The following is a 26,104-nucleotide window of genomic DNA, read 5'->3' on the forward strand; positions in this document are numbered from 1 at the left end:
TTGTGTATTTATTTTTTGTTAATTACTGAACAGCAACTAATGTGAATGTTAATTCATACTGCTTCATCTCACTGACCATTATTTTGGTGATATCAACTTTTCAATAACTTTTAAAAGCAGTTTCTATTAACTGGCAGCAGGTACAGTATATAAATCCAGTTTCCCAGAGACTATTTTTTTATTGAAAGAACTAAAATAATATAATCGGACTCTTGACAAAATGCTTGTACTGTATACATACCCTTATTCACAAGACAAACATTAACATTGTTAAATTATGTACAGTGGGGTATGCTATAACGAACGGATCCTACTATGAATATTCCTACAACGTACGGTTTTACCTATAAAATTGAGAATGCTATAACGAACGAAACTCCTACAACGCACATTATTTAATTTTTTTTTTTTACCAATTTATTGTTTTTTATTACAAGTATTAATGATATTCTTTATTTCAGGGGTTTAGATGCATATTTATGCACTTTTTTACAATTTTTACAATTTTATATTATATTTTTCAGTGTTAAGTGGTCGTATTTGGGGGCCTGGAACAGATTAATCCTATAACGAACGAATGCTATAACGAACAAGGTTCTAGAACCAATTAGATTCGTTATAGCATACCCCACTGTAACTATATTTTCTTACTTTATTAAATGAAACAAAAGCAAACTACACATCTATAATTTTGTTTGGCAGATGCAGGTTGATTCATCGAAGACATCAAAAGGAACTACCTAAGCCATTCAGGAAGGAGCTGGTCACCAACCTAAAAAAGTTTCAACTGCACAGTTCTGTACCCTGTATATCCAGTCCCTTAGATCATCCTTTTAAACAATTCAACACTCACTTTCCTTTGCTTGGCAACCTTTATGACCTCTTTTTTAATTATCAGATTCTTTCACTTGGAACTTTCTCTTCAGTACAGTGTTAGTTCACCTCAACCGAAATTGATTGTTAGAATATCCAGTGCAAAGCTCCCCTCATCCTCCTACATCCACAACAAAGAACTAAAATATTTATCTTCGGTCCACCAACAGTCTAACAACCCTCAATAAACCAACAAACTTGACAAACAGAGTAACTACCAAGTAACACCCCCCCCCCCTCCCTTGAGCTTTGCACAGCCACAGGAGCACTGTCATCTTCAAACATAAACTGAATCTGCCTCTCACACACCTGGGATTAGAAAGTTCTTGCCTACTCTGAAAATTTTAGGCCAGGGATTTGAGGACTGCCAGAGTCCTAGTAAATGACCAGCACCCCCTAAATTTTATCTACAAATTTGTGTGGATTTCAGAAATGACCCTGGGAACCTAAAAACTGAAACTCCATTAAGAGTCTGAAGAAATCTGCAGCCTATTCTCATTTGCATACTGTACCATTACTGTATTTACCAAACTTACAGAAAATGTTAAACAAGCATGAAACATCACATATTCTTAAAGTCCCACTTTCAATTAGAATTAGTTTCCCCTCTTCTTGAAAAAGCTTCCAATTAAAATAACATTCATTTATTCCATATATTTTCAATATTTCTAAAATTGCTTTTCTATCTACTCAAATCAGCTGCTTTTTCTAGATCCATAAAAGCCACAAATAATTCACTCACATTCTTCAACTGAAACACTTGATCCACACATCATCTTCCTTTTCTGAACCTACATTATTCTTTCCCGTATTAACACTCGGGATGATACACTCATAAGTGGCGGTAACAGACAACAAATGCCAGTAATGCTTCTGCTTCAGGAAGTAATGAGTGTCTCGGTCCCAGGCGCGACTTAAAAATGGCCACCGTGGCATTATGTGCCACTATCTCCAGATATTTATCTCTTACAACCACGATATTTGTTCTTATGAAGTGATAAAGTGATGTGTATTGAAATACTTATAATGAAATAGGGAAATATTTTTTAAATTTGTGAGACAGTGAAATGGCTACTCAAAATACAGTCACATATACAGCACCACACAAAAGCAAGTCTCAATATACTGTATAGGCCCAGGTTGGAAAAATAATAAGTGATAGTGAAATGTAGTGCAGTAGAGGAATGCACATGGATATGGTGAATTTTATTAAATATATTGTGCTTATTTGACATGTACAGGGTATTTGTAATGCCATTGTTGTGCATATGCCAAGGCCTACATCGTCTGAGTGGCAAATGGAAAATATTATCGCAAAATTTTCAGTTTTTATCACAAACTTCTAACTGGTCTATTTCTCTTCCTTAGTATGTGTACAGTAATAATCCATCACAAAAAAAAAATACTTTCAAAAGATTTTGACAAAAAACTAGCAAGGAATAAATGTGTATAAACAATTTGACGACTGTGCACCTAACCACCACTTATTTTTACTTTTTATTCTGTAATTCCATTATTATTTACATTAGCTTTTTTCCTGATTACACAATCATCTTCCTCATGATTTACTCTTTCTTGCCATGTGCATTTTATACTGACTGTGGGTACAGCACGAAGAGGAATCTGACTTTTCACTTATGCTCGCCAAAATATTTTTTATTTATTATTTTTGAGGGTCCCGATGATTTCACAGCCCCCCCCCCCTTTTTTTACAGTGAGATAGATACATAAGAATTGAAGTATAATACAAAAAAGATCTCATCTGTCAAGGAGCTTTAAAAAGGAAAAGCTACAAATATCTGCCATTTTCACAAATGTGTAAGCACAAAGGGATTTGAGAACACTTTAAAATATTCCATAATAAAACAATGTCACATTTATTCAGTCTTACCTTTACAGCCTCATCTCTCTCCTCGAAGTGAACGAAAGCATAATCTTTAATCTTTTTAACACGTTCAACTTTTCCAAATTCATCAAATTTCTCCTTAAGCATTTCCTCTGTTGTCATCTGGGTGAGGTTTCTTACATACAAAACTTTAACCTGTGAAGGAAAATTTATACTATACATACACTTACAAGCTAGCATTAATCCATCAACTTCTTACTAGAAATATTCTTTAAAATTTAAACTCTAAGCTTATAATTATACAACATTGACAATATTTTTGGGAGCAATAGTGATTACCAATAAAGTAAGCCTAAAATTTCAATGTTATGAACAATAATGCTTATCAACAGGAGTGAAAAATATATAAACAATAGTGATTATCAATATAATGAACATAAATACCAAGTTCAAACAAGATTCTCTTTAAGTTTTGGACTTCATAAACCAGTACCCAATGAAGTAAGCATAAATCCAATGACACTGGAAATTTATTCTTCAGAATAAAATCTGACATAATTAGAATGCACAGTTGTAACAATGTTTTATTTTACCTTAGACATTGTATCTTCATCTGGTTCTTCTTGAGGATCTGCCCAATCTACAATTATTTCACAGCCCCAAACCTTGAACCGTCCAGAACTTAATCGCCGCTTTGCCAAGGAAGCAGCCTGTTTAAAAGTGAATGCCAAAATGAACTGGAATCCCAGATGATCAATCATACAGTTGAATATAAAGTAAAGCCAGTAATAAATTAGAGCACAGAAACCATCAACTAAAACATTTGAGACCAAGAAGCTTCCGTAAAATGGATAATTACATTAGGTGAATGTGTGTCCAAAGAAAGCACGTAATAGACTATTGTACAGTACTTGTGTCAGTTTAATTATACTGCACCACAGTCTTTGTGAATACCTTTACACTAATTTACTTCATTATTCTCTAACACTTTCAATGATACTAAGTCTACAAATAGCTTTCAATGTGTCATCATTCTCCTATAACCACCATATGCAGCAAGCAACTTGCTCCCCAAACTGAAATGGACACAAGTAGATTCATCACTCACATCACCATGCACACAAATCATTAAGCCAGTTGCCTGATTGTTTTGTTTAATTTCTCCTCATTAACTTTAATGTGGAAATTTAAACAAGAAAATTAGTCTATATTCTTGAATTTCATATTTAGAATGCTCTAATCTTTATGAATTATGATGGTTTTACTGTAGAAGGTGGCACAGCCACTTCCACACAACCATCATTTTTTTTTTTTTTAGTTTTTCAACTGTCAATTTGTGACCGTTTATATCAGATGATAGCAGATAACTACATTTATCTTATATTAACATTCTGTACTGTGTTGGAGAATCATTTAAAAAAAAATATTATATACATGACCTTTCAATCTCATGTGATGCCATAAACAATTTTTTTTTTTAACCTGCAAGGAATTAAAAGCAAGAATATTGTATTCCAAAAAATGGCCTTCTATAATATTCCTGCTTTACATAAACAGTGAGCAAAAATTAACAAAGGGTATTTTTTACACAATTTATTTAATTTTGATAGAAAATTGAAAACCCTCCGTGAGAGGGCTTTTGGCATTTTACTGAACAGTATTTAGCACTGTCCTTATACAGGTTGCCTTATCTATGCTGGGACTTGCATTACTAGAAAATGCAGCCACAATGAAAACTAATACTACTGCATAAAGCATAATTGAAATTGAATCTCCATAACCAAAGTGACTTTTTTGTGTGTGTGTGTGTGTGTGTGTGTGTGTGTGTGTGTGTGTGTGTGTGTGTGTGTGTGTGTGTGTGTGTGTAAATTGTAATATTAATGTTTGAAAAAATATAAGATGTTTTCTACAACACTAAAATTTGTCAAGTGCAGAATAAAACAATAGAGAAGATAATTTCACAGGCAATGATCTGGCACAGCTATGGTGTTTCATTCATGGTACTTCTTATATGACCAAAATATATTCACAGTTCTGTATAGTAATTACCCATTTGTAATAAATTCATCACGATATAAAATTATATATGCAAAAAAAGTGAAAATAGGAAAAAGACTACGGTAACTTGAAGATGTCATCAAAGTGGTTATCAAACTCCAGAATGTTTATTTACTAATTACAAGCACAAAAAATTATTAAAATGCCTAACAAAACAGTTAAAAGAATGAGACCCAGACAGTGCTCCAGGTAAAATGTGGCACATAGTTTTTCCTCTGGTGCATTACACACAGGAAAGATGAAAAGTGTGATACATATACACAACTGTGTGAAACTTAACCCGACATAAACAATAATAGGGGAGTAAAACTAAAAATAGTGGTGCAGGTCTGGCTCTTGCAAAGCCAGCATAAACGAGTGTTCTGTATTCCATAAATTCCCCCTTGTCTGTGTATAAAATTTTTTGAGAACGGTGACATAATTTCAATATGGTGGGGTAATTCTATATTAAGGACTAATTCAATTGACCCAGAGCTCTGGCAATATCAAATTAGCAAAGGTTCAATGTATATAATTAAAACAAGACAGTACAGTACTATATAACAATCATTATGCTGTACATCTCCTTGCTAGGGGGGGGGGGCTCACTCTAGCTTCAGTCTTCACAACAGGTGCTCACAATCATCACTGAGACTGGTACAATCATGAGTTCTATGGACTCATGAGAGGAGTTCCTATGTTTTAATTTCAAAGGGGCAACTAAATATTGTACAAAGAAAATTCAAAGATGCCACACGGCCAATCAGAGACCAGGAAAGAAGTTGTCACACTAAATAATTACTTTTGGGATTCAAAGTGAATTTGACATATGACTGCCAAGAAATTGGTTGGAAACAGTGTGAAGAACTAACAAATAAATCGATGAAAGATAGATTAAGGCATCTGCCATAAGAAAGAACTTCAGATGGAATACGAGATTATTTTAAGGATACATTAAATAAAAATATGAAATAGGTGAAAAAATATTCATTGTATGTGGTAAATGAAATGAAGTTGGCTAATAATTATAGAATGAAACTTCCAAAAGTAACCATAACTATTCACGGTTCTGGTTAATACCAAAGGGTAACATTACACACCTTATGTGACTCATACTCCAAAAAGCAGAAACCTCTATTCTTCTTCTTATCATCTGGGGAGCTGTAAATTATCACTTCAACGAGACCAGCTGTTAAGTAAATAGTAGAAAAGTATAGAATTTATGTATCAATATTTACCAGTAGTTTTAATCAAGTAATATTTTTCATATTTCTCAAAAATAAAAAGAATATATCCATTATATTAAATGTCATGGCAATATTTTGGTAAAACTATATAGCTTTCTATTTATCATTAACTAAATCTAATACATTTGGCACCTATACGGCGTGTATTGGGATATAAAGTTGCATTGTGGAAAACCAAACTGGTAGAACCACTGTAAAAAAAAATAAAAAAAAATAAGGGGGACAACAACAAAAATAATAAATAAAGGCTGATTGGAGTCATGTTAGTGTATGGTTTACAGGACCAAATTAGCCATCACTGCTGTAAAATTCCATGCAAGCAACACCACTAGCAAATCAAGTATAAGAGGGCAATGCCTAACCATATGACAACCATTGATCAGAATGCATTAAAAGGTTTTATTAAGAAATCTATCATTTAAACTGAATATTCCTCAAATTTGTCATATAGCAAGACATTGCAAGTTGGAGTCAGGGCAATGACATGGATTCTGCAAAAAGGGAAGAGAAAAAAAAAAGTGGCCAATGTGTCACCAGGAAACTGGGAAAAAATACTGCCACGAAAAACCTATATTTGAAACCCTTTCAGCTGCTGCAGGTAAGGATGCCATAGCTTCAGCATAGCATCAAACAGTGCTATTACTAAATTAATCCATGGGAGATAAACTTAGGATGTGTGGAATGGGGAATTCACAGGGGGAGCAGTGAGTATGATGCACCATCAAGCAACCATGTTTAGAGCCAGTTATATTGTGGAAATGTCTAGCTTTACAATCTAAAATGTAGAGGGGACCACTTAAAACACATTCTTAGTGTAAGAAGCTGCCAAGTCAATGGTGACAGAACGCACAGCTAGGATTGACATACCCACAAGCCACTGACTACCTGTGACACAAAGGTCAACTTACGTGCGTGCTTTGCAAACTCCTCATATAATTCATGTCGCTCCCTGTTCTTGGGGATATTTCCTACGAACAATCGATGATTGTTGTATGAAATAGTGACCCCTAATTTTTTGCCGCGCTGAATTTCATATTCATTCAGCTGCAAAAGACATGACGATTCCTGTTTATGGGCATAAATTAAGATTTACATGTGAATCTACTTGGATCCCTGAAATAAAACTCCATAGCCCTCAAGACAAGTAGATTCTGGCAATGAAAATGAGGTATTCCTCTGAGTAAATGAGGTAAACTAAGGATATGGTCAGAGGAATACCTCATGATAATGAAAGTGTACAAACAAACATTTGAGCGCTCTCACTTTACCTGTGCGTTTTGAAAATTCTTCCAGAATTTCTTCTTTTGACTTTGATTTTGGGATGTTCCCCACAAACAGCCGCAGATTAGGAATGCTAATATTAACTTTCAGGGCAGCATTTTCCCTGACATTGTAATTATCAAGCTGTGAAAAAGAAAAAAAATACCTCCTTGGCATCAGTGAAAACTGATTTGGGCCTTAATGTTTACTTGCAAATACTACAGCAAACTACAACTACTGTGTTGCATTCTGAAGGAACACTTCTCACAGAGAGAAGAGTTTAGAATAGTTCAGGTAGAGTGAGCACAGTTCCACGCCGATGAACTGCATCACGTAAACTGATGCATTAACGTATACTGCTACAATTTTTTTTGTATTTTCGTAGTGTGATAATTTAGTTTTCCTTTCTCTTTTTTTTTATAAAAATTTTGGTATTAAACTTCCTGAGCCAGGGTTCTAAAAGGAAGCTACAACACTTTTAAATTGTGTGAAACTTTAAATTAAAACTGAAGTGCAGCTCAAGTGTTTATTGCACCATTACAGTTAAATCTGCTATAACATTAAACAATAAATGCCACATCTAACAGCATACAACATTCATTCTTTAATGGCCACACAATATTAATTAAGCACTTACCCTTCACTTTCATAATGAATGTAATCACGTTAATCCTTACAATCAAGTTGAAAAACTTGGAAGGTTCCATTACAGTTTCACCAATGATTACAAATAACATTAATAATACAGTAAATCTAAAAAATTTATGGGGAAAATGGAAAGAATTTCTTTATATTACTGTATTAAAATTTGAGAGAAAAGGTAAAAATATAAACATCAAAGCAGTCTTCCTTTATAAAACTATATATATATATATATATATATATATATATATATATATATATATATATATATATATATATAGTATATACATGTATATATATATATATACATATATATATATATACATATATATACATATATATATATACATGACATATATGCATGTATATGCATGTATATGCATGTATATACATGTATATACACATATATACATATATACATACATACACACATATATATATATATATATATATATATATATATATATATACATATATATATATATATATATATATATATATATATATATATATATATATATATATATATATATGTATATATATATATATATATATATATATATATATATATATATATATATATATATATATATATATATATATATATATATATATATATATATATATATACACACACACTCAAAACCACTAAACAAAGGCGAGGAATTCCATGGAAAGAAATTTTCTTTGGCAGCAATTCACATCCTCAGTACTGTACAAACTCCCTTCCCCACCCCCTATAAGAATATAAGAATTAAAGTATAGTAGTTAAAAAACACACATATTCACACACAGTGGAACCTCAAAACCAGGACACTCGATAATCAGGATACCTCATAAATGTGAAAATGTTTTCAGTTCCAAGTATTTCACTAGAAATTTCCATTAAATAATGACAAAGTAATATAGCAAAGTGCTAATGGGGATTGCATACTTTTTCAGTCCCTCCACTACACCACAAGTTTCAGTAATCAAGACATCAAATATCCCTCAATCTTCTACTTACCATGTGACTGGTCACGTCATAGTTTAAGTGACAGTGCAGTCCCGTAGCCACGCAGGCAGCTAAGTCTGACATGGATTATGACCACTGGAAGGGGGGAGGGGGACGACAGCCATCGTCACCAGCTCCAGAAGTGTCAGTGAGGTTATGAGCATAGTAGAAAGTGTCAGTGAGGTTAGGTGTAGCAACAGAGTCCAGATAAATCACAAGTGTACAGTATACAGCTCTGGTCAGTTATATTTGTATGTATACTTTTAAAGTCTTAATAACTAAAAGTGTTTTTACAAATTTCTAACTCATCTTCTAAACTACAGTAGAACTATGATTAGCCGAATTGCCAGGGAACGAAAGGCATTCGGAGGATTGAATATTTCAAAATACCGAGAAAATACTAATTCCAGTATAAAAATATTTACATTATCTTTAATTACCTAAAGAAAACATAATACCTGTATATCTATTACAATATCCAGTTTAATAAAAGAGGTAGTGTGTTGCAGGTTCAAATCCCCAGGTGAGATGGGAGAAGGGTGTTATCCAGTGTGACCCTAACAAAATTTGAAGGTTTTCTCCAGGTAGTACTCTGGTTTCCTCCTGTATTTACACTGGACAATATAGATCGTAACAAAGAACAGACAGACCACCCAAACGGACAGTATTTTGAAAAGTGGTGGAAGTGATAAATTATTACACCTACTATATATACTAAATACTTAAGGAAACCCAGACAAATAAAAAAAAATTACCTAGTATCCAGTGACCAATGTTCATCTTATTGATTAGATTTAGCATCTTCAATACCTTTTGTCACCACTTTTACTTGAGTCAGCAGTATTTGCAATGAAAGACTTGAATTTGTTCTTTTGTTACTTTACATCTAAACTGTATTTTAATACTTTATTTGGCTAATGCCAGACGATTTTATTTGGCACAGAGAGAGACCCGTACACAAGTGGTTAATCAGTAATTGTTAAAGTTAGAGCCTTTCTTTATGGTGTTTTACCACCCACCAAAGATTTACCAGCATTCCTAGCCTTATTTTAATGTCTGGTGACTTATATTAACTAAACTAATTAAAGATAATCCCAGGAAAAACAACACACACACACAAAAAGTACACAACGGCAAAAGGAGGACTGAGGCAGATGGCTCATCAACTAACCAAGGCTCCAAAATGTGGACTATCGAGGTTTTACTGTAAAAGCTTCTTTTCCTCCCTATTCATGTAAAAGGACACTTAGCTGAAGTCCTGTGAGTACAGTATCCTGATTCCTGAGGTTCCACACCAACTTATGCACACTTTTATTCCCACTTAATGTAGAGTAGTCTGTGAAGCATATACACATTTCCCCATAATTCACTGTCATGCAGTCATTCTTACAGCTATAAGAGAGGTGTACACTGTGTCTAATTCCACAATGAAGTACCTAAATCATTTCTATTCTGTTATTTACATGAGCAAGCATTAAGCACCACCCGTCAGCACCATTTCCCTCGCAAACTGTTACTAAAATATTTCTTCATTTTCCAATGCACTGTTCTTCAATTCTAATTCATACTTCATTACCATGATTAAATAACAAATGTAATATAATACATAAAATATGATCTTATCAACAATTGTGTACATCAATATGTGTTCAAACAGACTTCAGCCAACAATACATGCAGGGGTCAAGATATTCACACTACCTATGCTCTTTTATAATAGTTAAAGATCAAAACCTTTCTACCTGTTGTTAAATTTTACCCCCAAAAATATATGAAGAATACAGTACTGGTATTTTGGTATTTTCCTGTCATAGTGCAAGAGGTGGAGACCTAACCCTTCGGCTGCAGCTTATGGTAGATTCGTCAGGCACCTTATGTGCAAATAACAGAAATAGAAAATTTTTAAAACACACATTTATATCTCCCCCAAAAGTTATGCATGCAAGCTAATGAAAAACTAAAGAATAAATAATTTATCTACCTTTGTTGAGCCGTTGTGAGGAGCTGAATGTCATCTTTGTCAGGCAATTCTCACGATAATTTATATTTCTTAAAGAAACATATTTTCATCTTATTAAGTAATGATATACATGCAGGCTAATGGAAAACAAACAAACAAAAATACTTTTTTCTGGTTTTCTTTAGCCATACTGAAGACCTCCTGTACCACACTAGGTGGATGCATGTGGAGAAAACATACTTCTTCCATGATGACAGTGTGTGTGTGTGTGTGTGTGTGTGTGTGCTGACGTGCAGCTAGAAGTCCAGGGGTGGAGTACGGGGACACACACTATAAACATGTCACTGGATGCACATTTTTTTTAATTTATGCCAAAATCTTGTCAGCCTCTAGCAGACAACTCTACTGGTATTTTGCAGCCGAAGGGTTAAGTAGATTAAGCCCAATTCATACCACAATTCAATGGCACAAGAATTGGCAAAACACAAAATGAAAAGCCACAAATTGAAGTTACACTCGAGTTCTTCACATTTTCAACTACTGTACACTAAAGCACATCCAAACTGCAATGCATTATAATTTTAAACCTTCTTTAATGAGAATTCCCCACAGTACCCAGTTTGTGACATTCTTGACATTCCCAATACAAAACCTAAATGCCTTACAAAAATTTGTATTCATTATTTGCTCTTCCTATTTCAGTATTCACCTTCTCATCAATGCTTTAACCTTAAAACTTAACTAACCATTCTTTTATTTCAAACCCACAACAGCATATAAACATATAATACAGTACAGGAAGTGTAAATTTAAATTCCTCAAACAAGTTTAAGCAATATAATAAGCTTGGAACCCTTCCTCCATGTCTATTTTTGCTTAGTTATTTCCTGTAATAATGTCAACCACTTCTGGGTCCACTCCACTAGATCATTCAGTACAAAAAGGTAAGAAATCATGTAACTCTAAGCAACATGTTCTTGTTATTTTGAGCCTTTTTTTTTTGTGGCAACCCTTCATGTGACGTGTTAACCTTATTCTTCAAATACAGTACGTACAAGTACACAAATAAATGGCATGCGAACACCCATTTTTTTTTTATTTCCCAACATTATACATATACTGCACACTTCACTTCCCTGTGTATAACAAACTAAAGACGCAAATAGTGTCCATCTTTCCAGTTTTCTGTAATCAACTATATATCTCTCCCTAAAATTCATATCAGATTTCACAGCCTATCTATGAATTGGTATAAATCTACTTTATCTGTTATCAAATTTTTATGCCTGTTCAATATATCCTCACCAGCATGTGGTAACTTCTCTTATATACTACCTAAAGACACAATATTTATAAATCAAATGTGTGTTCTACCTAGGGAAGAGTAATATTATCTAATTCTTGCTACTGTATAATTAACACACCTTATTTTTCTCTGGATTCCCCAAGGTGCAATAAATCATTTTCATAAATCAGGAGGTCTACTAACAGGCATTGGCAAGGCTAATATGTAGTCATAAAAGGTTGAGTAGACACATTCTGTGATATACCCTAGAAAATATGCCCAGTTTCTCTTAATTACGGAAGTCAGTTTAATTATCATTCCTCTGTGACATCCCTGGTTTCAGCCTAATGCTAATTTACAGTGCCACTCTTATTACAGTAATATATATAACATACAATCACTTCTTTTATTTCATCACACACTTAAAACACAGATTCACACCAGAATAATCTTCACCTCTGACCAGGAAGTTTGCATGTATGAACCCTCCCAACAAGGAGGCTAAATTCTAGAGTATACTGTAGTGTATTATCTATTACCCCTTGTCTATATCTAGTCAAAAATAGTCAAGGAAAGCACAGAGATTGAGATTACAGAATCCCCCCCACATATAAAAGAATTTTCCTGTTATGATGCAGCAGCAAAAAATAAATATAAAAATAAATAAATAAAAAATAAAAGCAAAAAATAATTAATACAAATGCTTCAAAAGAAAAACTAAGGCAAAGTAAATAAGGATGAAGACCACCAGCCACAAAAGTTTCTATCTATTCACAAGGCACTACACACTACATGTGATTCCTTCATACAGTACTTACATATTCATACAGCCTATAATGTATGGTGTCAGTCTTGGTCCTATGTCATTTGAAAACATTGGTACTTAAAGATGCCAAAGAAAAATGACAGTACAGTATAGCCCAAATTTATCTGCCAATTCTCTATCCCTGTGCATATCAGTTTAGGAAAAGGCTGCCATGCAGTTACTAAACTTTGAGGAACTTCTTGTCAAAGGAATACTTACAAATAACGAAAATACAATATGTACTGCCTTCAGTCAACATACCAGTGGCATGCATGATTACCGAATCTCAATTTTTCATAATATTCATGCATTTTTGTTCAGCTCCAACTTCTCAATCCAAAAAAGTATGGGTCAACAATTAATGTAAAATTAATTAATGAACAAAATACTGTATACTGTATATAAACTTAAAGTCATTATTTTTAAGATTTCTACACAAATTATGCCATCTACATGGAATAAACTGTACAGTATTGTTTGAAATTTGAAGTTAAAAAATAATAATAATAATAAAAATAGCATTTTGCTGCCCCATGCAAGAGTACACTTTAAATTAATACCAGGTACTGTTCGAACAATAATTCAACTTTATTTTTTCATAATACTGTATACATTTTACAGCACATTATGTAAAATTATGTTCATCATGTATGCCTTTTCCTGTATTCACTGGAGGATGGCACATACAGAACTGGTCCCATAATATTTTATCAGTTAGATACTGTCTCCACAACTACAAGATTATAAATACCCAGCACCAACACTTAATTATCAACTTAAAAAACTGCAGCACTTATTTATCCATGGGTATGTGCTTGAAATTGGTGTGTGCTTGTGCTTGTGCTTGTGTCCAAGCCCTGCATGGTGCCTGCTGCCACTCAATGGTGCCTGCATGGTTTACCCCAGACTGTGATATCACTGCACGGTAAGTACGTTTTACATTCTACTGCACATTGGCCGAGAAGATAGCAATTTTTAACAAGTTGCTCAGCAGTATGAATGTGGAGTCTGTCAGCCAAGAGTATATAATCAGCAAGTCCAGTGAGGACAAAACACCTTTGAGTACTAAGACACTACAAGTACCCATGAGAATTCCTGACCTTAACCGCGTGGAAAATATTTTAAGTAAAGTTTGATAGATTTGAGGCTGATGAAGCCTGAAGCCAACCATCACCACCACCATAAGAACATGTTCATTATCTGACTGTTTACTTACATGTAGTTGGTCTTCACGCTTAGAATATTATTTATGAAGAGCTCTAAATATGTTACTATCTGCAGCCTTAACCCCATTTTCCTATATGATTTTAAATTTGCCCAAGTCGATTTTGTCCAGCACAAAACTTTTGAGGCACCTGAACTTACTGTACAGTATATTCAATGCACTAAAAGTTGATATAATCCAACTCCCCAAGTTTTCTTAAGGCATATTTGCAATTCCTTCCAATTCTATTAAAATAATCTTTAATTTAAATGAACTAGCAATGTGGTACATCAAAAGAAATTTATCAATCACCCCAAATGACAATACAGGTACATCATTTACTTAACACCTTGCATCATAGTGATCTGTCAATATCACTCGTCTAACAGCACTGGTCACTCAAGCTTACTATGAGAATTGCATAAAAAAATACATAATTAGGTTCATATACAGTAATTTAGCAAACATACAGGAAGTGGAATCTTGTACATACTGTACTGTATATACTGTATGCTGCTGGCAGGCTCTCCACATGCCTGTTATGCGTTTGTGTCTTAACGACCGAGTGATTCGATTTGATGTGTACTAAGGAGCTGTGACTTGATTTGACGCATGGTATACTGTATATAATTTAAAAAGAAAAAAAAAAAAAAGTCTGGCAAGAAACCTCAGAAAAAAGAGAGAGAAAGTCAAGGGAGGAGGAAAACACCACATCCAGAGAATGCAATTTTTCAATATGGTATGAACTTTTTTCACCACCTTCCCATACTAAAAATATTATTCCAGAAATTTTTACAGTATAAAAAAATAAGTAAATAAATAAAAATTCAATTAAAATAATTTTGTCTAAATTTTCACTCGGATATTGGAGGTTATTTTCAAAGAATTGAAGCTTCCCACCATAAAACAAACAAGCACACACACACAAATTTCATTGGGTTGAAAGTTTGGTAGATGGCAGACATGATTTCAGGAATGACTACTACATGTACAGTATATTCATCATCAGCACAGTTTTACAGCCATTTTCCACGTTTCTGTAGATTGGCCATAATTAGCTGATGGCAGCTCTCTAAGCCAAGGGTATCCATTAAAATACATGGACTTTACTTGTTTTTCTTTTGGCTAATCCTAAATTGCCTCAGGAGTCAGGAATCTCCAACATTATAATCACCTACTGTACTAATTTCAACGTTCTCATAGAAATTTTTTTTTTCCTTATCAGTATTTCAAATAGTAATGAAGTCAATTGCTTCACTTGTGCAAAATTAAATTGCAATTTTTTTATTACAATATATGTATGTATTTGGTTTCATAGACAAATAAGTACAGTGTGTACAAAACATTCCCTGAATATGGGAGTATGGAATCCTAAATTCCCTTTTCCTGATCAAAAGACAAGTTAATAATTTGTCATTTAGAGCTCACTAATCCCCTCAACATACTCTGGTAATGCCAGCATTTCACTAATCCCCTTAACGCATACAGGTAATAGCAGCAGCATACTGCCCAAGCAGCCAACTTTCCAACCCTATCTAAATGGTGCTCCATTGATATTTATGCCATTGAAATTGTAAGTGACTGAGATTTGGATAAACTATTCAATAACTTTCATGATACTATACCTCCATTCTCTCAACAGAAAACAGGGTTTCTTGAGATCTTCCCAAAGACCCAACTACTTCCATTTCACATGTCAGTAGAAGGTAGGATAATATGCCATTTGCTCACTTCTCAATCATAAATAGAATTTCAGGACCCAAGCCCTCAATTATGATGACAAGGTATTGCTACTGGCTAATGATTTATAAAAGCTGGCTATATACGGAGAGAACTTGGAAACATGTTACACTTGCTATACAGAAGATTGCATACGGACTGTAAGATGGATGTCATGGGGATTAGCAAGCTGTAAATCATGGACCTTTTGCAACATCTTGTGATGATAAAGACAAAGCCCATTATTTCTTGCACTGTATATGTTTTCTTCATTCTAATCAGTATTCTCCTATTCCATTATGTATTCTCCCAAGTACAGTACTTTTCATGAAGTTTATTCCATTCTCTGTAAGCAGTGATCAAAACATTATTTACACATCATATTACCATAGTTCAATTCAAATAACGGCTCCATCTGTATAGCAACAAAACTAATTTCTATTAATCGAAGTCCTTGACAAATGTTCTGAATAATACTTTCAGCTTTGCTAGACTCGGACAATGAAAACTAAAAATAAAAAATACAGTACTGTACTGTATCTTGCTTTAAAAGTAGGATGATTACAGGATATTATTTTATAAATGATGCTAAGAGTTACATGATATGTCGAATGTCTATTACATTCATCAGTAATTTTCTATCTATAAGTTACAGTTTCAGTAAGGAAACTAAATATATTATAATGAAGATAATCTGAAAGTTAAAGATCCAACAAAAGGATGAAAGATTAGCCACTAGAAAAAGGAGAATTGAAAAATACAGAAGAGCACAATAATAATAATAAAAATAATAATATTTAAAAAAAATCAGTAGAAACTTCTGTAATCTGTTTCAACCAAAATACTGAAAGAGAGATTTTGCTTCATGAAATAATGAATGAAGATTAAAGACAAAATATAAGTACAACCTATAATTTCAATGCTCTCTGTATCTTTACAATAAGAGACTGAAGAACACTAATAGAACCTATGAAAAATTAATCTTCATCATAAAGACACTCATACCAGCTATTCACATACTAAGTTCATATGCTTCACAAAAACTTTCCTCACTTTACCAAACCATACAAACGCAGCTTCCAATACCTTGATATAATGTATTAAAACATACCTGCCTGACTGCCTCATTTGCAGCCGAGCGTGTGGTGAAAGTAATGAAGGCATAACCTCTATTTTGACCTGTCATCGGATCCATCATAAGGCGTAAATCCCATATCTCCCCACATTTTTCAAATAGAGGAATCAACTCATCTTCGTACAATTCTTTGGGGATTTTACCACAGAACACCTAGAATGAAAAAATTTAAAAACTCACTGAAAACTACACAAATCTAAAAACCGGTTCACCTTATACTGTACAGGTATACCCCAAAAACTGACGTAACATTCACCTCCAATTCACATAACCGACTATTGCATATTGGGGAAATACCCAACGTTTCGTTGATACCCCGGAGATCTGATGATTGCGGGAGGAGCTGTTTTGAATTTGGCGGGTGGTAGCGTGGTGCAAATTCTTGGCACGAGAAGGCTCTGCACGCTGCCTCCAACTCATCCCGCCTCTCTGCACATATTTACACTTACCGTGTGTCTCCGACTTGGTGGGTTTTTTCTGACTTCGTGTGTTACGCAATCATGTTTAAATGCCTCAGTGAAAGTTCCTCTTGTGGGATAGCTTGATGTGATGTGATGAAGTGTAATAAGACATAATAAGGGTGGTGATGAACCAGCAAAGAGTGGTAGAGACTTGAACTTGCCACCCTAGACCATCTCTACCATCCTCAACAGGTAAATAACAGTCTCAATTTCTGCTTTACATTCATCATTTAATGCTTTATATGTCTGCTTTTTTTTCTTTTTTGACAGTGTACACGACATATATCAAGGATAGATGGGAATTTTGGGAGGGTGGCCGGTCTCTAACCTCCTGAATTTGTTATAGTCTAATGGGATTAATTGCTTCAATAACAGCTGATTCATTAACGAACGACTCTTCACAGCCCCTATATGTGTCGGTTATCGGGATATACCTGTACATCAAAATATCTATAAACTACTGCAGTACTGTATGTATTCATACACCATCAATAAAATAATGTAATTTCATTTAATAAGATGTGAATGTACTGTGTTGTTAATATACTGAACAGTACTACATTTGAGTGCATTTACAGAATATTAGGCATATAAATGTACATTATTTACCCAAAACATCTGACCTGCAATGAAGTAATACTAATAATGCTATACACACTAACAATTACACTTATAAAAGATTCATTCAAAGGCATGACTTTTTTTCAATTCTATTGTCTTTGAAAAAATTGCAACAAACATATTAATTTTTTTTTCTTAAACCTGTATGAGCGTTTCCATATTTTCTGCACTCGCACTTCTTTTCCCACCTGAAAGTACCTCATATATATACCCCAATTAAGGACAGTCTAATAGAATACCAGCCTCTGATGTACATAAAAAATCTAATAAAAAGTGAGAGGATCAGAGAACTCCCAGTTACACCAAAAATTTGAGACAACCAAGAGATTTAATAAGGGTCTTCAGCTATACTGATGAGAACATGAATCAATCACATAATATTGAAGTTTGACAGTACTGTACTTGTATAACACTCCATTTTCATCGAGGAAGATGCAATACTTTCAAAAATTACTTTCTTTTTGTAATTTTTGTTTAAAACAATTACATCTACAGAAAAGGTTAGAAACAATAAGAAAAAATACAACATTGTAAGCATGCCGAAAAAGAAACAATATACCGTCATAAGTTTACTAATCAAACATGTGTTTATCCAACGAGTAGATTTTCAATACACAGATAAAGTTTATATTCTCTTTGGGCAAACTGATGTAGAGGTGCCTATCATACTGCTGTCTCTATAAGGTATCAATACAGTTAACTCTTATTATGGAATAATTCATGAAGACATCATTCACATCAATGCACATTTGAATACTATAGTCCTCAACTTTTTGTTTCTTTCCCCTTCTATTTACATGGATCTCTCGTCACCAATGAAGTTTGTGTCAAACACTCATATAGCAGCTCCTCAGTAACTTGTCCAGCCATTAAGCCATTTAAGCACAGATTGAATGTTTAATGTGAAGTAAACTGTCATTCATGTTCATACTTTTACTGAACAGTGAAACAGAAAATAGTGTGGGGTTGTATGACATCCTACTGTATATACACTTACAATTCTTTCTCACAGAAAGAGCTTAATAAATGAATGATCTCTCAACTAATTAAACAAAAAAATTTTCCTTTTCGTTTTGTGTGTAGCCTAACTGGTTCTTTGTATAAATTACCATGTACAGTACATAGGTGGTGAAATTCCAGAACTTACATAACAGAGAGAAATTGCAACTTACTTCACATCCTGGGCCCGGGGGTGGACCTTCCCAATTAGGTGGGGGACCACCATATTTTCTCTGTCCTGTTGTTACATCTAGTGTGTACCCTGACCGCTCCAGGATTGCTTTCAAATTCTCTTCATTTGGTCCTTTACCTGGGTTGACAGCCATACTGTCTGCTGTAATAACAAAGATCAATTACTTATTATAACAGTATTTAGTAATCTCTCTGGCTTTAATTAATAGATATCAATCTATCACTATATCAACATTAGTCATTTCCATCTAAATAAAGTGCATTTAGTTTGTTCATTATGAAAATAAAGAAGCCATGCCCACATTCTTCCATGTAGCTTGTGGGTGCCCAGTCTTATATCTTAATATTAAGATCCTAAGGTTTCAATCAGGCTGACAGTAAGAGGTACATGTAGTCTATCATATAGAGATGTTTTCAAGGTGCAGCAAGCAGAGGTGACCCACATTAAGACCTCGTATTATGGACTTCCTTGTTCTTAAAAAAAAATGCGGAGTCCTCTGTTAGTTAGCACTTAAAATCACTCCAATTCTCTATCACTGGCAGAGCAGTTAATTTCATCACTGTTAGCATTCCAGGGTATCAAGTCAATTGCAACACTCGAATGTGCTCAGAACATATTATATACAGTATGTATAATTAAGATATGTACTATAAACACTGAAGGACCACAGTGGAAATCCTGAGTGTATTAAGCACTTTGATTCATGCCTCTAATTTCAAGGTTTCACTGACAAAAATGCATGGGGCACATCCACCACGAGCTGCCATGTAGAATGAATACAGGACTTCACTTTTTCTTTTTAGTACCTCTCCACGTCAATATGGTTGGCATGTCAGAATCTCGGTCCCATAGTAAGGGGCGCCAATATCTCCCGTCAAGAACTTCAACCTAACCTACACAAATAATGTACAGTATAAACAGTTGTTACTGTTTTAAAATAAATTTGAACATTAATGTACAGTGCAGCCATTTTTCAGAGAGAATGTGTAACATGAGGTCAACCATAAACAAGTCCCTTGTGTCATGTTTGAACACCAGAACATTTTTTATATTGTAGCCATTTTCTTTTGTCAAAGCTTTAATTTGACTCCTTAGATTCTTTAAAAGTCTGCCTATCAAGGCACTAAGTTCAGAGGAAACGGTAGGTAACCCTCAGCCTTTAACATCCCAAAGAAATGGAGAAGTTATCTAAAGGTAATGTACACAAGAAAGCAGGTGTCAACAACCAAAAATGTAACACTAAGGCCACTTGTCTTGGAGAACCCCTTCTATCTGAGACACCTGAGCAGTAGGGGGTCCTAAAAATTAAACATATGGTTTGTAGGTTATGTGAAGATGCAGTTTCAGAGGAAGGACCAAAGATACCTTACTCCCCTTTCTTAAATCTAACTGCACAAAAATTTCATAAATGTGAACCACATTGAAGCCATTAGATTCATTTTCATTGAAAATCATGTCCCCCACATTTTATTTGTGTTAATATGCTTTGACTAGGTGGATTCTATTCATGGCAGGACAGCACCACTCATCCTCATTTACTTCCATCCATGCTGATAGGATGAAAATATCTAAATCTATATCGCATTTCACCAAACCAATATTGTTATTCATTTAAAACTGAAATGATAATTATGCAGGAAAGTAAGTAAATGCGCCAAAAGTTACAACTTTTCTTTTCAGTTTCCAGCAGTGAAAAATTTTTCTGTTTATAACAAAAAGGGTATTTTTTGGTACACTACATTCCACCTTTTGCTCTAGTAGTTTGGTACCGTACTAAGAGAACGGAAGTGGATGACTGGCGTACAAAAAAAAAGTTTAGAAAGGAATATATTTATAATAAAAATTATAGGGGGTGGATCACAGAGTAAGTTGGGCCTCCAGGAAAGAGCAACATACGTGAATGTGCAGAAAGCATGGTATTGAGCATGCTCACAGGTATAGTGTTCCAACTGTCGGTGACCTTTCCAAACATGTGGCAACATCGGAATCACTTTATGAATGAATCGGTAACGTGAGGAGCACAGTTGTTGGCAAATGCTCTCTTCACATTACCTGTGGGCAAATGTACCAGAGCAGCAAAATACATCCATGACAGCAAAAATAATAAATGACAGCATAATTTTTTTTTTACTTTATCATGACACGAGACATTTGAAATTTCAGAGGATTAACTTACTGTTATACTGTTTCCTCTGCCTATACGTCTTCATTACACCACAGAGGTAAGCTGATTTATTAGATACATGTTCTAGGTTTGATTCCAAGAACTGTTTGAGTACTGTGACTGCACCTTCAACCGGAAATTCTTTTAATGCATCTAAAGCCCGCTCATCCAAATCCTGCAATGAAATTCACAGCATTAGTTGTGCCTCCTCTTTGTTTACACAAGAATTCTTGTATTACAGTATAAATTAAAAATTTTAAAGTTTGTTACACTCTCAACATTCTACTAACAATCAATGTTCTACACTCCAATTAGGTGAGGTGAAACAAGTATCCCACCATTCATAAACAAAAGACCAGTATGAAAGAAAAAATGACATTGCAAGTTCATGTACATATCCACAATCCTGAGCTCATACTGTGAAATAAAATATTGAATGCCACATTTTCAAGGACATCACATACACATTTGCACTCAATTCAATAACACTCTCATGTTTAAAACATTTTCATAAATTTTCTAGATTCAAAATACTTCAACAAACTAAGTAAACTTAGAATTTGGCCACAACATTCTTAGTCCAAATTCATGGGCATTCCATAACTTTTCAGTACAGTACACAGCTTGTTTAAAATATCTACCGATAACATGGAATGAATACTGCACATTGAATATAATTCAAATTAATCATAAACTTACTTCATGTCTCAGTTTGCCTTGTTTGTAGATTTCATCTAGTTTTGCTGCAACTTTTTCATTTAGTCCATAATTTATTAATTTCTGGTAATCTTCTGTTCGTTCGCCATCTATTTGTGACCCCGGGTCACCACCACCATTACCTTCTGCCATCACTCCCCTGTAAGAAATCAATATACAGTGTAACTAGATGTACATACAGTACAAAACTTTTATGATATGTAGCAACACCATGCCCCCCCCCTCCCCCAAATATCTTTAGAGCTCCTTAATACAGTTCCTTAACAAAAGTACCCCCAAATTCACTATTCACACACAAAACAAATTTCTTTAACATTCTTTAACACCAACTAAAAATTAAGTACAGTGCAGTAATAGCATAATTCTCCACAATATTAATATCCTGGGAGATTTACATAATTGCCAAGATAAAAACTAAAAGGGATCTTGGAAATTTAATTTCATTGCCAAGTTAGATCAAGGCAACTTAAAATTTTAGCCAAATGTGCTTATTACTACCCAAGCTAACTCATAATCTTGACAGCTGTACTTAATCACACAATTAATACAACTCTCATATCGCAACCCAAACCTTGGAGACGATACTTTACCAATTAGGACTGGCAGCTAAGTAAATGCTTGTGCTACGGCAACTTCAGAAGGCAGACCTTTGCTAAGTTCATCAAAAGTTTAACTAAATTTCCAGTACCAAGCAAAAGTTCTGCTGACCTCCATGATAAAACCCAACAAGAGGGAGGGTTCCAAGTTTCCTTGCCCTGATGCACCCATACAATGAGATTTATGGGATCATTCCTTGATTTGTAGCCAGCTGTAAGCCCCAGGTGACCTGTGTAACTAAAACTAGCTAGACAAAGGGTGACTAAATATAATTCTAATGACACCTTATAACATTCCTGTACCATTTTCTCATCCAGGGAGTACCCGAGAGAGGTTGCTGCCAAAAACCAGCCACCCTTTTAATGGTTTTCATTGACATACCACCTCATGAGGATAAATGTGCAGTAAAACCAGATTTGTGTTCTCATGGTGTAACCTGCTTGTACAAGTCACGTCACTAATTATCCGAGAAATGTAGACTTTGAAAGTTCCAACATTTAGCTTTCAGATTAATAACAAGTGTCTGATGATTAAGCTGCCTTAAAATTCAGTCACTAACACCATTAACCAGACACAAAACTTGAAATCTATTATCCTTCCATGCCAAAACTTAAAACATCTTTCAGCCTAAAACTAAGTCTCGCGAGAAAAAAAAATGAAAACTCAGCCTATGACTTGCTCAAATAGGTCCCAAAGTAGATCCATTTTTAAGTGCATGACTCCCCAACACTAATACAGTATAACTCATACCACGAAGTGAATTCTAGATCTCCTCAACCAGGTTCCCAATTAACTTCAGGAATGTATGAGAAGCAAATAATTTACCTCTGACCTCTTAAATATTAAACCAAGAGCAACAACTATTGACTATTATAATTTTATTAGTTACTGGCCTCTGACCCACACTGGAGATGGAAGTTAACACATCCTTCCTATTGCTGTGCATCGCTGTTATTGTTGTGGCTTGGGCATGTTATTGAGTACGTACTGTATGGACTGTTTATTACCTGTACTAAATTGATTGCTTCTCCGCTCTTGTTGGCTTACTGTGGACCAGGTAAGAAGTCTTTACTGTATCCCCTTATGTTTTTGACTTATAATAGTTTTTTGTACATTCTGCATGAAAGAATGTGTGCATGTAAAAAAAGTTTATCTACTCAAAATTATGAGTCGAAAACTAACATAGCTCAGTGTCACCCACTCTGAGTGCTACTGGGTGGCGAGTTGGTCAGTCAACGACTCGGCTACATAATTACACAAGTTTCAATTCGCTTAGCAATCACCTCATTTAGCGATCTGTTTTTCAAGAACACATCCCAATCGCTAAAGACTCATCCCTGTATTAAGTACTGTACTGACTTTTATTGTTTACTTTAAGTGGTTCTTAATCTTAACCTTCTATAGTTTTCAACCCCAAAATCTGGTTTTGGCTCCAACTTGTCAATCCATGTCTTCAAATAGTTCACGTGTAATAAATTATAAAGTAATTAATTGTTAGTATTTGCTGTATATTGGACAAGCACTGGAGATCACTGGTGACCCACCCAAACCTGGTGACCCAATTCTGGGTTGCAATCCGAATATAACCTATTCATTTGAGCCAATTCCAAAAAAAATTGACACGGAGAAGTGAATTTTTTGTATGCATTGTACTTTTATTTTCTCTTGTACAGTAAGCACCCAATTGGAGAAAATCATTATCTTGCACTGTATATTATAGAGCAATGATTTATTAGTGTTTCATAGATAAGGCAAATCTATGACCAAGTTCAGATTAGATTTCAGTGAAGGAGAGAAACTCAACATTCTCTCTCTTATTATTATCTATTTTTCTCTAAGAAAGCTAATACTGTATAATGATTAATATTAATTCTCCCTCTCCTGTCCTTTGTTCAAGGTCAGGCAAGCAGACTGGTACCTCGGAAGAAACCTCTTGATAGTAATAACTCGACTCATTCCACTTCATATCTATGCATCAACAGCATAGATCAACTCATAGAGCAAATATGGGCAGGACACCAGAGGAATGTTACGCTTGGCCAAGAATCTCTCTCAAAAAGTGCCGAGTATGTTGAATTTATTAATTCATATTCTATGCCAATTTGAAATGCAAATTGCTTGGTGTGAATTTTAAAAAATTACAAACTTGTAACATATAAAAATACACAGTACAGTAGTTAAGAATTGGGCAACAGCTGATCCTCTGTCTACTCAGATATATCACCATGCAGACCGTGGCTACTTAAAAAATCTCGCTACTACTCGCTGAAAGCGCTCAACATCAGACCTTGTTAAAATATCAGAACACTTAATAGCTTGCATGACTAACATACTACAAAACCAGGAGGAAGCCTTTAGGCAGTAAATATTTATTAGCAGTTATATTGTTAAAATGGCATGGCACCTGTTGCTAACTTACTACCAGCAACAAGTTGCACTATTTCATTTGACAAATGTATTACAGTACATACAAAAACACACATGTAATCAAGATTTTTACAATAGCCAATTCTCTGTCTACATGTCAGGTTTAGATTAATTGATCAAAAGGTTTATTGTGAACAAAAAAAATTTAAAAACCTTACTAATGACAACTGAAAGTCAAGAGAAATTACGTATAATAATTTAAGTGAACTTTGAAGATGTTTATTTTAACAAATAATGTTCCAAGCTAGAGTCCAATTAAGACAGATCTATTTTGTGAACTTCTAAGTTATCTTTAAGAGAATTATCATTCTTAAATACCTGTACTTATAATTTTCACTAGAATATTTCCAATGTAAATAATTTACACCATTATTACCTCGCAAAATAAGATTTTTTTCACAATCTTTCTTCCAAAACTATTGTTTCCTAAGCATGTACACTTTATAACGGAATTAGGTTCATATTGCAATCACATGAAACAACAAAGGTATAAAGTTATGTATAAACATTTTCATTAAGCATAAAAAATTGTTTTTGTTCAGTTAGAGCAGGCGAGGTATATACTGTACTGTAGTCAATAAAACAATAAACAACCCTGCTGTATATAACTGTAGGCTATTTTACCTAGTGACCTGGTTCAATAGCACTCGAGTTATTTTACCATTAGACCCGGCTCAATAGCCATTATCTAGTTTCAAAATTGGATGCTAAAATGAAATTCAATGAATTCTATTAGTGTGAAGTAAATATAAGGATATACAGGTATTTAGAATAAGTAAGTATAATTTTCCTTTGACATTCTTCAATATTTTCAGGTTTCAGTAATGTTTTTTGATCTATTGGTGTAACCATGGCAGTCACTCAATAACTAAGCACTGCTTTTGCCACATAGCTATACAGTATAGTCCTGGTTTACGC

The 26,104-nt window shown here is 34.2% G+C and overlaps 1 protein-coding gene across 14 annotated transcripts in view; it reads right to left on the reverse strand.

Moving 5' to 3' along the window:
* Positions 1–26,104, reverse strand: part of LOC121875856 (heterogeneous nuclear ribonucleoprotein Q-like) — an 82,062-nt gene that overhangs the window by 42,736 nt on the left and 13,222 nt on the right. For 12 of the 14 annotated variants that reach the window (XM_042380572.1, XM_042380573.1, XM_042380566.1 and 9 more), the window contains exons 2-9: positions 22,145–22,301; positions 21,458–21,620; positions 19,262–19,422; positions 16,984–17,160; positions 6,912–7,068; positions 5,857–5,945; positions 3,313–3,429; positions 2,765–2,914 (exon numbers count right to left, since the gene is read on the reverse strand). In XM_042380572.1, coding sequence (XP_042236506.1) covers positions 2,765–2,914; positions 3,313–3,429; positions 5,857–5,945; positions 6,912–7,068; positions 16,984–17,160; positions 19,262–19,422; positions 21,458–21,620; positions 22,145–22,294 — 1,164 coding nt within the window. In that variant the 5' untranslated portion in view covers positions 22,295–22,301. Of the gene's footprint in view, positions 1–2,764; positions 2,915–3,312; positions 3,430–5,856; positions 5,946–6,911; positions 7,069–7,271; positions 7,408–16,983; positions 17,161–19,261; positions 19,423–21,457; positions 21,621–22,144; positions 22,302–26,104 lie in introns of all 14 variants that reach the window. The other 2 variants (XM_042380563.1, XM_042380564.1) reach the window with 2 other exon arrangements.

Source organism: Homarus americanus, unplaced genomic scaffold (genome assembly GCF_018991925.1).
Source record: "Homarus americanus isolate GMGI-L3 unplaced genomic scaffold, GMGI_Hamer_2.0 scaffold24588, whole genome shotgun sequence".
NCBI lineage: Eukaryota > Metazoa > Arthropoda > Malacostraca > Decapoda > Nephropidae > Homarus > Homarus americanus.